Source organism: Haliotis asinina, chromosome 8 (assembly GCF_037392515.1).
Source record: "Haliotis asinina isolate JCU_RB_2024 chromosome 8, JCU_Hal_asi_v2, whole genome shotgun sequence".
Lineage (NCBI taxonomy): Eukaryota > Metazoa > Mollusca > Gastropoda > Lepetellida > Haliotidae > Haliotis > Haliotis asinina.
Window position 1 is genome coordinate 43025958 of NC_090287.1, and position 13094 is coordinate 43039051.

Sequence of the window (13094 nt, forward strand, 5' to 3'; positions counted from 1 at the left end):
TGAATCTATTTATCGTCATATAAGGTGCAGCATACCTACGTAGAGTTATGGTGACTTTGCCACTGTAGTAGAATATCCTCGATGTTTTAAGAAGGCTTTGATATGATCCAGATGTGAAGCTGGAATGTTGTCGGATTGCTGTGTACATATTTGGTGTGCAGATGGATGAGTAGGTTCTTCCACTCTGGTAGCTGCAGTGTTGGTTGTCCTTGTTCCTCGATGGTTACTGGAATTTGGATGAGCAACAGAACACATTCAGCATATCAACCACCTGGAGGTGAAAGCTGTAATCAACACACACACAAATTGAGTTAGCAGTCTGATGGTGAAGTCTAACTGTAGTCGGAGTCGACTTGTCTCGCGATGAGCTAGAATGCTGTTTTTCCAGGTAAAAGGCGCTGCGAAGACCCTGCTGATGTACGTAGGTGGCGATGGGCTTGGTGACCAGAGTAAATAGCCACAGGGCTGAAGATATTCCAAACGGTAGAACTGTCCATTGGTGGTGCTGACTGTTGAATAGGAAGCACAGATACTTCCTGGAGTCTGGATGTACTGGAGGTGCAGGTAGGCATCTTGTAGACTGATGCTCCTTGATAATCTGCTTGACAGATGAGATGCCGCTGCTGTGGCAGATCGATCATTTTGAACGATTCTGGAGTTTTCCTTGCGTACAAAGATATTGGGGAAGAGAATCCTGGTGTTAGTCAATCCAGGTGTAGTTTTTCGACTGTGCCTTTCTCTAGTAGATACGATATGGCATCCGCTAGCTTGTCTCATTGATCTGTGGTGTACACAAAGAGTAGTGCTGCGTGTCTTGTGAGCGGTGGTGCTGCCTGTAGCGGGATCTTGTAGATGTCTCGTAGGATGCTTATGACATAATCATTGTTGAGAAATCCCTTATTCTTCCAGTAGTGGCGTAGATGTCCAGTAAGCATGAAACAAGCGCTTAGTATAGCTGTCCGCTACAAGGTGACACTGATAATTATCCTTGTCCTCGTTACTCATCTTATAAGTGTAAGCTTAGTTGGAGTGGTTCAACAGACAGACAAGGTCCAACCGTTTTGTAATCCATGATGTAATCTCTGTGTCAGAGGAGAGGGCTTCCTCCAGTGATAGAGATAAGAGACATCTATCTCTGTCCACGGAATCCTCTCTGTCCTTGAATGCATGCACAAGTGGGGAACATGTTCATGAACATGCAGTGAACATCATTTTAATCCTCCTATCTGTGTGTGTCCCTGGAACGACTGTCATTCCTTGAATGCTTTAATGCATGTCTGTGTGAATCCGCATCTCATGAAGAAGATGACCGATGATGGCTTCTCCGGCGAACTGGAGGGAAGCAGACAGTGAACAGATCCACGAGTGCATAAAGGGATCCATGCGTGCGAGCACTCAGTTGAGTGTAGACTCTGTAGATGTAGTTAATGAATGGTCCAGTAGACGCTGAATGTTTATCAGAAGTGCTGATGATCTCTACCTCAGGAAGAAGTAGTGGAGGTTCGGGGTAGACGTGTCATTTATCGGGAGGGACAAGGGACAATCTCATCGCTGAAGGACTTCGTAGAAGTCGTAGAGTAAATAAATACAATGCAAATTCTGAATCAGATATATTTTTTACAAAGTTCACAAGAAACAGTGGAAGAACAAATAGGTTTACATGACGGCCCAACCACTGACAGCTGTAACTTACATTAGGAGCACAATTTCATCAACTACAACCGTCTTAATTGAAGAAAATTTAAAATATTTCAACAACAGTTTTACATCAAGCCGATAATAATTACAGTCCAAAACCTGAATATGACAAAATTTAGCTTACAGGACCAAAATATAAGCAAAACTTATCGCCGTATTGGGACACAAAGTGACTCCAACCATCCTTTTCGGGTGATGATGGAAAGAGTGACAAGCATAGGTGGTCATGTGACCATATTGGTGGGAAAGGGAGGTTTCCGGTGGGTGAGTGCATTGTACATCCATTTCAATTATAAGGGCACTTCACTAGATTTCAGGTGTTCCACTATCTTGGCATGGAGAGAGGAGACAAGCATAGTAATCATGAATCAGAATAAGGATTAATACCATTCATGTAAAGTAACACAGTTTTGAAGAAGCAATTTCGGAGACATTTGTTTTCACTGTATTGGCCAAGTACCAAAATTTAGTAAAAATTAACTATAATTATTATCTTTCACAAAAGTGCAATCCTAAACAATGAATCATGAAAAGAAGTGAAGAACTGTAAATATTTAAGAACTGTAAATATTTCATGAACTCTACTAATGGATCACTTCTGTTGACATACACATAACCTTTCAGGATAGTTCAGGAATGTTCTATTGATTTCCCAGTTTGTGCCTGTCAACAGTTCATTGGAAACACATGCATTAGACAAGTGCAGTTCACCTCATGATTGAGACACTTGTCTATGAGCTGTAGGTATGTTGTGAAGCAGTCATCATCTGGGCGGCTGGCAACCAACAGTTGGGTGCACACTGAAACACATTCAACAGCTATACAAAACCTTCAGTCTCACTTACAATTTCTCTTTAAATGTTTCATGCCTAAGCCCATCTACCAAAAACATCCCAGATAAGTGAAAAACTGTGCTTCAAGTACACAGGCAAGTAAAATGCAGCATTGAACGAGAGAACAGTTATAATAAAATACTTGTCAGCTTCATGCCAATCTGTGACAGATGCCACAAAATGGTGCATCGCTGGAAGTAATTTTATAAAACTCATGAATATGAATTGGCATTTGAAAAACCAAATCACACTCAGTATGAATGTGGAATGCAAAAACCGACAACTCAAGTTATCGGATACAGAAGCCTTTATGCCCTGTTCAAGATCCTCCAATAAAATTACCAAAGGGTCTGCAGGAGGTACATAACTATGAACAGACAAACATGCCATAAACATGTGGTTGTAAAAGCCAACTGCAGCATGGATCAGACAAACTGAAGTGCTTGACAACATCAGCATTTGATTACACAGTATTCTTTGAACATTTCTTACCTTTGCCCATCAGTCTTGTGAACTGGCCAGTAATGTCTCCTTCTGCAATCTTGTTGCCGTCACTGTCACTGGGAGTGGTAGAAGGGGATGCAGGTGGAGATACTGCTGATAAAATGGCTGTAGCAGGTACATGGCCCTTTATTGGGGTGTTCAACATATTCCTCATCTCTGTAATGGCCTGCTTTATGGAACCCTTCTCCATTATGTCCTGAAAAGTGACATCACCCCATCTTCATACAAACGTGACACACAAAACTAGGTCAGTCAGTCTAACTATCTCTCATATTTGTTGGATGAAAGGAGTGCAAGGATTTTAGGTTGCTTAAAACAGTATTTCACTTCAATGTTACCTAATAACTATCCATAGACTTAACCTGTTTTCCTATGAAATGTGTACAGGGTGAGTCTTCCCTCTGTCCAACAATAACTGTCTCAGCATATGGTTAGGGTGTCCTGGTTATGATCACTGTTCAGGTCCAAACAAAAATTAGCACTGGACTTTAAATGGATCTTTTTATATCAAATATATGTTTTGTTCCTTTAAAACAATGGCTTCAACATGCAAACACAATAGTCATGGAAATGCATTTTATGTCCTTCTATATTATCTGCACTCAAACATGACAGCAGGTCTCAGCTGGACATTTAGTATGTTCATTATTTCCATGATGACAAGAAACAATATGTCACTTCAAGCTTAAGTGACACGTCTTTCTACATGCTGCATTCTACAGTGTGATATACAACAACAGCTATGGGAGGGGATCACAAAGACTGCCAGAATACCACTGCATGGTCTCTATGGAAGCATTACTTGAAAGTATTCCGAAGACAAGATGACAATAGTTATGCCATTAACTTTCTATACACGTCATTGTTTCATCTTTACGGGCAATATTGCTCACGACTACCTCCAGCAGCAAAATTTGACCATAATACAATGGTCAGCCACATGAGTGGACACAATACATGTAATAGCAGGTTTGCTATGCACACGGAAAATATGAACTTACTTAACCTGTATTCCATGCTATGTATGGCGAGCGCAGTGGGTAATTGTTATGGCAAGAGAAGACTGTACATCACAATCTCACTAACTGACCATTCAATTATAACCTGCACCTATATACTGATTACACTGTATGTACCAGTGAATTGTAACAACCCCACTGATCTGATATCAGTACAAGTTAATCCAGCAAGCAAACGTCAGATCTGGCCCCATCTGCCCAAAATGATCTTAGCGTTACTGCAATCTTATAAGTCTATGTTAGACTGTGAGAATCACAATCATGGTGTCATCGCAGGAAGGCTAAAATGTATAGTTTGAGTTACCCAGAGGACCTTGTTTCCATAGGTGTACAAGGACACGGTGCGAAAACGCATAATCCATGTCAGGAATAGATAAATTTCTCTTCAAAACATTGTTTCCAAGCTAACACAAAACATTTATAAATCATTTTCTCGTGCTTCCTCAGGGAAATGTTTTTATAATACTTTTAATATGTTTTTTTCAAACCCTATTTTGAAACATTATCAACATGTCATCAAACCCAAAATTCTACATGCCATTATTTTTTAAATGTTACTGATATAGTAGCAAAGGTCTCCCTAAAGTTTGGCTTAAACCACATCAAAACTTGGTGAATTGTTATTGAAACATTTTGAAGTGAATATTTCCTGATAAGCATGTCTCACTGCAGAAATGTGTCCGACTTGAAAATAATGTTTATGCAATTCCACTTGAACATAAATATTTGTGCGATATTATAGGCTTTTGAAGGAAAGGAAGGGTGTCACCAAAAGACCAACTAGGTGACACTGAAGAAACATCCAAACATCTACGAAGTTGTCCATCCTCTGAAGAGAAACCAGTCAGTGACAGAAATGAAGCTACAACAGCTGCAGGGCAATTGACATGAGGCTCTCATAAAGATGCTTTACAGAAGTAGTTTATTCTCATAAATCATTTGTAGTGACAGAGAACAAACAGATTATTTACAGTGTGAATCGTATGAATTTATACAAGGGGACAATAAGAACAAAATTACAATATGCACATGACTTGTACAAAGGTAAACCTTCCTTGATGTAACTGGCTAGTTTCAAAGTGAGTGGTTGTCATAACTGAGATGAATTTATCTATTGAAAAATTATTACAAACATACAGGAACATTCACTCTCAACTCCTAACCATGAAAGACAATCTTGTGAACAACATCGCCTACACAGACTAGGTGTCTGAACTGCTCAAACTGAATTACACTCAAAGCAGAATGACAGAAATGTGTTTTACTATGGAAAATGACAATTTCATGTTGAATTAAAGAAAATGTATAGCGAAGAATAAACATGAAAATGTGTAAATAATTTAATTTATACTTTTATATGAGCCCAAATTAAAGAGCATCAACGTTAATTATGATTTCTTTGCAATTTGTCAGAGCCTCTGAGTGAGGCGCACCATGTTCATTCAAACATAGCACTGCATTACAAGTACTGCGAAGGCTATGCTCATTGAACCAAGAAACATTACGATTTTAGCCTTTCCGGCCATGAATCATCATCATACCGCAAAGATTACTTTGCAGAAATGGGCCCTGGTCAAGAAACCTAGGCACCCTCTGGAATATAACCTGGCTAGCTATTCTTGAAACGTTTCCCTTGGAACTTCTTACAAACTTCTTAGACTTATTCTTAACACATTGGCAACTATAAAAGTTAAGAATTCTTAGGGTTATGAAAGTTTCAATAATAAAGGCCCAGATGTGAGGCTTACTAATTCAGTGTCTACCTTTTCCAGTGTTCGTAGCAGATCCTGTCTCTCTCTCAGCTTGGCAATGCTCAGGATGATCTTATGACGCGCACCCTTAGTCACATTCTGAAAAAACAGGCAACATGGAATTTAACATAATGCAAAAAATATAACTTTAATGATAAAACTGACACTTTATAATTCTCCTGACTCATGCTATAACTGCTTACCTCCCATCCCTGTTGACGGGTAGAATTGGCCCTTTGTTCCTAAGAACAATTAGAAGTCTGCCCACATGACTCGAGCCATGCCATATCACACCATATACAATATAATAGATTTGAATGTATAGATGCAGATGCACATATCCTCTGTCACTATCAGCGTTTTTTGGGGGAGGGACAGGTCCAAATTTTCTACCCAGAAACCCCACCCCTATTACCCTACCTTGATAACTATTTCGTTAATTCATGACATCAAATGTGTAAGAAATGGCAATGTATTCTTCAGCTTGGAGGCTTGGAGCTTTTTTCAAAAATTTAATATATTAATCATAAATTATTTTCAGGTGACTGTAAATTATGTCTAAATCTTCAAGGTCAATACAGCCTTTTAATTATGAAAAAATAACATACTATATTGTTTTAATCTATTAGTAACTAGATTATAACAGATGCAGGCATTGAGACAGGTGAAATTTTGGAAAGTGTCACATGACCTTGAAAATGAGGAAAAGGTCACCCTGACACTACTGGCGTCTCTGTTGTCACCAAATTTGAAGACATTGGTTACTGCAGTTCATGAGATCTTGTGTTAACAAGAATCAAGATGTACATACGGACACTGCCATACCCATGGACCCTCTGTCCCGTGTTGCAGCACAGAATATAAAAATTGTATGCAAACTGGGACAAATATTCAGGGTGACTATTGAGGGCGAAACAACTATTGCGATAGCGAATATTGTAGTACTGTAATACTGCACTTGTTTTTCTTCTTGTTTTGTTTTTCCTATTCTTGATTTGTCTCATGTGAAGTTATTTCCCAAATGAATGTACACTTTATATGAAATAGAAACAAGCTAAAAAAAAGTTCAAGTAAACCGTTAAAACAAACTCAATGAAGCTCCAGGTCTGCATCCAAACAATAAATCATGCATTTATCAAAGAAATCAACTACATACGTATCAACAGAATTTATGAATTTAGTCTACCTGAGATTCCAGCCATTCCTCGGATAGATTCATCATTTCTTCATAAGTCATCTGGCGAAATAGATAGGAATACTTGTGCAGACGAAGATTCTTCAGCCAAACAGGAACCTCTGTAACAAATACTGTCAGTTAAACCAAACTGGAGAAACTCCTGACACAAATGACTACTGGTAATTACAGATTTACTTAACTCACCCCTGAATAATACCAGCCAGCCAGACCACCTGGCTTACTAGCAGTAACTTTGCAGCATCAGAAATATTGCAGACAGGAAGAATTCAGTATGAAAATTGTTGTGCAATTAGTAATACCTTACACAGACTGCTGTGATGAAATATAATGTTTCTTTTGCATACAAAACATACTGTCTATTTCCATGTTCAGAATACTGCCTCCTAGTAGTCATTCATGTATTAACAGTAAAAATTACTGGAGAATAGGGATAATTGGGAACAAAGTTTTAGAGAAGCATAAAATAATATTTTTATCCTAAAGAATACATGTTATTCCTATCCATACTCAGACTATTTGTTTGAATCCATCAGCAGAGTCTTCATGAACGTTGATAAAAAAAGAGGTACCACCAAAAACAAAAGAAGTAAATCTAACAGATGTCAAGCATTTGTAAGGCCTGCATAGAATACAATTCTTACTCATCTTAAAACGATCCATATGTGAAAAACAATCTGTTGTCTATAAGAATCTATAACGAATGTTGCAGCACAAGTTCTGTTTTGTACTTGGATGAACAACAGTTTCCAGTCATGCAGAAGTTCACCATCTCAGTTGATTGGATCAAATGCAAATGCAGAGAGCATGTATTTACAAAACCCAACATCTCTCTATACATTCTTTATGGATAACAACTTCTGTTGTATATGATGCTGCGTTTCTGTATTTATTCTCATACCGTCGTCACTGTTGCTTGAAAACAGTATATGAATCCATATCGAAATCTTACTTTCCAAGTGCTGGGGGAAAATTAGTGACTTGTTAAATCTCTGGCTTTTTTTCGTGTTTTTTTTTCAACTTCATATGCTGAATTGGCATTTTTGATGATTTGTTTTGGTAAATGCATACTGAAAGGTATCAGAATCTGCAAAGTTGTGTTTTATGTTGCATGTGACCTTTAAAGAATCACAGGTGATGTCCAGATCAAAGTTCTATACTGATGTTGACTCCCAAAAACATGTCCATGACTCCCTCTCATGACGCCATGAAGACTCCTAAATTTTCATGTCTAGGGCAATGAATGATCTGAACAGTAACAGTAATAGTTTCATGGCTACAGGGATAGGTAAAAATACTAGTGCATCAATCAAATCACATTAGCTGGTGGTATTAGCTGTCATATCAGCATTAATGGGTTTGTTTGTGGACATATGTTATGTAAATCCGATCTTCATGTGTTAACTGCATTCTGCCAAGTACACAGTCAACACTCCACTCATAAAATCCATTTACACACCAAAATAGTGAAAGAAAGAAATGTGCCGAGTCTCAAGGGACTAACAGTGTACCAACAACCAACTCCCTATAAAATGTATGACGTCACGAGAGCATTGTCAGGTTGATGTAATATTTGGTGTATATATTAAGCCTTGAATTGATGAAAACAGGGGAATTAATATCATACAAATATTTTCATAATTCTGAAATGTATTTAGAGAAATAGGCAGCTCTATCAGCTAATCATGCTCATAGTGTCGCATCTCTTCAACATTCATGTTTCGATTGATGAATTCTTAGGAGAGGAGTATATTTTCATAGCATCATCATATTGAGACAAACTAATGCAAACTGAAGATTTCATGAACCCTGAAGCGACAGATGCAGACAACAACATAAAGATCTGAGGTTGTGAATAATATGAATGGAAATTGTAGGTACTGGGGCACATGACTTTGCTACAATTAATAGTGACATTGCAAGAAATTTTGTGTAAACTCATTAACTAAATTACAAACTGAAGTCAAGACTTAAATTGTACATCTTGAAAAAAGATAGTGTAAGAAAATGATTAACTTGCATAATTCAGTACAAAATTGCTGTTATTCCATTTCCAATGACTGATAATGATTAGAAGAAGTACATAGGTTGTGGTCCCATTGAGGTACTAGACATACTATTTTGGTACAGATTTTGAAGATCAAGTTAGTACCTTCACTTCACTGGTGGAGGCGCAAACACCTCCAATCCTATGATCAGGCTGAACTGTTCTAAGGTGAATTTTTCCTCTATATCTAGACTTGGAATATTTATCATAACTTTCACCCAATGATACTTAGTCTCTTTGGATTGTAACAGGCAATTTCAAATGACCAATGAACACAGATGTAGGAAATTATGAAACTCATGATCATGTGGGTAATCCAAAACAATTGCCAGCTTTAATACGAAAATCAAGTTTTCTGTGTTTTTACTGATAAAAAATGTTAATAAATTGATACACTTTCAATTCAAAACAATTTTACATATAATTGTGCAAACTTGTTCTAGTTCCGTGCATAATTTCGAATTGTAAAATTTGAAAATCCTCATAGTGCTCACCTGTTGCTAAGTTAAGGAGGGAATCCATGTGATCGTCATATGATTCAAAATGATGACTTTGACATGCGAGAGATTGTCGGAGATGTTTGATGGCTTACAAATATTAACCTCTGGATCTTTTTATATAGAAAATTGGGCAAACTTGTGAGTACAATTACAATTTACTACAAAGGAGTCATTCATAAAATGCAACTCATGCGCAATAATTGCTCGAAAATGCACAAAAGGATTTCCTCCACTGTATACTATAGAGTCGCTTTATAGCATTCATGTATGTGACTGCATCTTAGTTAAGACATGGGCAGACATGAAAAAAAAGGTTTGACATGAAATGTAATATACTGGAGTGAGTGAGTGAGTTAAGTTTTACGCTGCACTCAGCAATATTCTTGCCATACAGTGGCAATCTGTAAATAATTGAGTCTGGAGCAGACAATTCAGTGATCAACAGCTTGACCATCGATCTGCACAGTTGGGAACTGATGACATGTGTCAGTCAATTTAGCGAGTCTGACCACCTGATACTGTTAGTGGCATCTTATGACAAGAATAATCATCATATACTGGAGATGGGAGTACAGTATTTCCAATAATAGATGCATGTAATTTTCTGTACAAAAATTGATATTTTATACTTGTGCTGACTCATGCTTATTTGCTTGTCTTCCTCTTCTATCCAAAGTTTTAGTGGAATACTTGAAAACCCTTGAAGTTTACCTTATCAAAAAAAGACATAAAATCATACTCACCCATGAGTGATTTATTTAGGTGCCAAAATTGGTCACATGACCGCCCATATTTGACACTCTCTCCATAATTTTCATAGCGTAACACAATGACTTCCAGGGAAATCCAAGTGACATGAAGGGAGGTTGGGAGGGCTGACCTCATAAGTTAGGATAAGTATAAAATATCATTTTTATTCAGAAAATTACGTATCGATTAGGGTGAGCTATTTTTAACGCCTTGAGTAACTGCTGTGCTACAAGTGGGATGCATTGGTGAATGCCTGAGATGTCCTCCATGGCAATGTCTCTGAGGTAGTGATTTGCAAACACTGTGACTGATTTACCAAAACACTCCATGATTGTTGTAATTGAACAATTTCCATGCACAGCAAGCATAGATGCCAGAGCTCTCACTTCATGCGGATTGGAAGCTCATGGTAACTCAAGTCCTGTTGCTTTATATGCACGTAAAATAACAGTTGTCATCCAGACTCACTCTGTCATTTGTGAGAATTCTGTAAAAGTCTCTATAGACAGTGGAATGAGATATTCCGGCTTGAATTTTGCTCCACCAATCGTTCGCAATCAAAATACGGTTGAGAGGTGTGATATACCTTATCCCCAGAAACTGTAGATCTGTTTCGGTTGTAAGTCCGATTTTAGTAGATTGACTTACCATATTACCTGAGTTAGTAGTTTGTGAAGTCGAGTTGTAGTCTGAATTGACTGACTTCTTCCTGCACTTGAATCCCCTCATCCAGATAAAAGGCATTGTGTAGCCCTCGATGATGTAGATGACCAAGGGGTTGACGAAATTCCAAATGGTAGTACATTCCATTGAAACAACAACCCTTGAATAGGAATCTTAGGTATTTCTGTGGATGTATAACAATATGGAGATGCACGTCCTGCAGGTCTACACTGGCTATGTAATCGTGTGGACGAACGAGGTGCCAAAGTTATGGAAGGTGAATCATTTTTAAATGTTTAAGTTTGAGTAGATACTCTTGACTTATCTCGTCATGTTGTAAATGAGTTTGAACTTTTCCTTGGAGTTCTTGAAGATTGGGGGGAAAAACTCCTGCTGTGAGTTGGTTCGACTTTATTTCTTCGACTGCGTTTTTGTATAGCAGAGACATAATAACTTCTTCCAATTTCTGGGAGTGATCTGCCACATTGTTGAACGTTGGTGTGCTGGTAACTGGTGGAGTAGCCTTTAGTTGTATCTTGTATCCTGCACGAAGCATCTGGGACATGAAGTAATCCTATAGTATTCCCCAATTTTCCCAATATCTCTTTAGTCTTACACCAACAGTATACGATTGTAGACGATAACTGGGATTGGAACGCTCTAGTCGTTCCAAGATTTACCTTCTGCGACGAGACTGTCTGCCGCTCCTAGGGGCGCGACTTCAACCGGAGGTCCTAATGCTCCCTCTAAAACAACGAAAAGAGCCACGACTTCCTCTTTTAATGGAATATTCCTTGTCTCAAGTTTCATCAATAGCTCTAGATCTGGCTAGACCATAAAAGGTACGACAAGAAGTGGTGTCAAGTTGAGTAAGCTTCTTGTCATCCACTTTGTAAGATTTAATACATGCGTCCTCATCATGTCCTGAGGCTTCGTGATGTAAAGGAAATCTTTTCGCATTGAAGGATGATATATGTTGACATATGTCGATATCTCATTTCTTTATCTAAAGCTGCACTGAAACTGTCCGGAACCTTAGAAATAAGATTTTGGGAGGAACTGTAAGTGTATCAAAGTCCTCATTGGTCATCCTATAGGTGATCACTTCATTAGATTCCTTTGACAGAGAATTTAAATCTAATCCATCAGCAATCCACCAAGTTACTTTTGCATTGAAAAAAACATTCTCCGTTCCTTCATCCGAAAATCTATCCAACAAGCATCTATGCGGGACTCCCTGTGCAGAGGTATATAATTGTAATTAACATCAATTTGTGCAACCTCCATATGCGATTCCTTACGTGAATCCTCCAAACGAGAACCCTCAGCACATAATTCATTACATTCATCTTCTACATGCACTTCACTTCGTCACTAATCTTTCCTGCGTGAATCTTCAAGTTGGTAATCTTTGCATGCATTCAGCGAAGGGTTCCTATGTCTGCGCAAAGATCCCTGTGTTAGAAAATCTTCCTGCAGCGACCACAGGGTACCTGTGAGCAAGTGAGCAAGTGTGCGTGTTTCCAAAGCAGATGGTGAAGATGATACATAATATTGTCATTGATGACAAGGAGATCTTCTGCAAAACCCTTTCTACTGTGATGTTGAAAGGGGAATCTCCTCCTTGGAGAACTACTGTTGAGCCGACATTCATGAATGTATCCATGACGCTGAGGTTTACAATAGGGATGATCTATGAAAGCGTAAACATTTGTGCATGTCCTCTCCAACATTCAACGTGGGTTTGAGAATAAGACGCGTCTTCATGCACGAAGGCAGTTCCTGCAGGTATCCTCGTGTCAGCTCTCTTCCAAGAAGCATTGATCCATTAAGGACATCATGCGTTGCTTTAACTGTTCCATGAAGTGGCTGGGTTCAAAATCCTGCTTAGATCTTGATCTTCATGAAGGTCAGTATTCTTCTGAGAATACTGATGCCTCCTTTGACGTATGATGTAGGTGCACTGTATTGGCTGAGCTGCCATCCTTCTTTGAAGATGTCTGTGCCGAAGGTAAATCATCCGGTGACTTTTATGTTGTGTAAATGTTGCTCTTCCCTTTGTGGCAGGTTGCGATCTGTTGGTGACAGGTTCTTCTGGCAGAAGTATAGGAGGTTCATAAAACCACATCATTTC

The 13094-nt window shown here is 38.5% G+C and overlaps 1 protein-coding gene across 2 annotated transcripts in view; it reads right to left on the bottom strand.

The window, feature by feature from the left end:
* LOC137293535 (protein Smaug homolog 1-like) overlaps positions 1-13094 on the bottom strand; it is a 42929-nt gene that overhangs the window by 12065 nt on the left and 17770 nt on the right. For both annotated transcript variants that reach the window (XM_067824149.1, XM_067824148.1), the window contains exons 5-8: positions 6992-7101; positions 5818-5904; positions 3024-3231; positions 2410-2498 (exon numbers count right to left, since the gene is read on the bottom strand). In XM_067824149.1, the coding sequence (XP_067680250.1) occupies positions 2410-2498; positions 3024-3231; positions 5818-5904; positions 6992-7101 (494 nt within the window). The remainder of the gene's footprint in view (positions 1-2409; positions 2499-3023; positions 3232-5817; positions 5905-6991; positions 7102-13094) is intronic.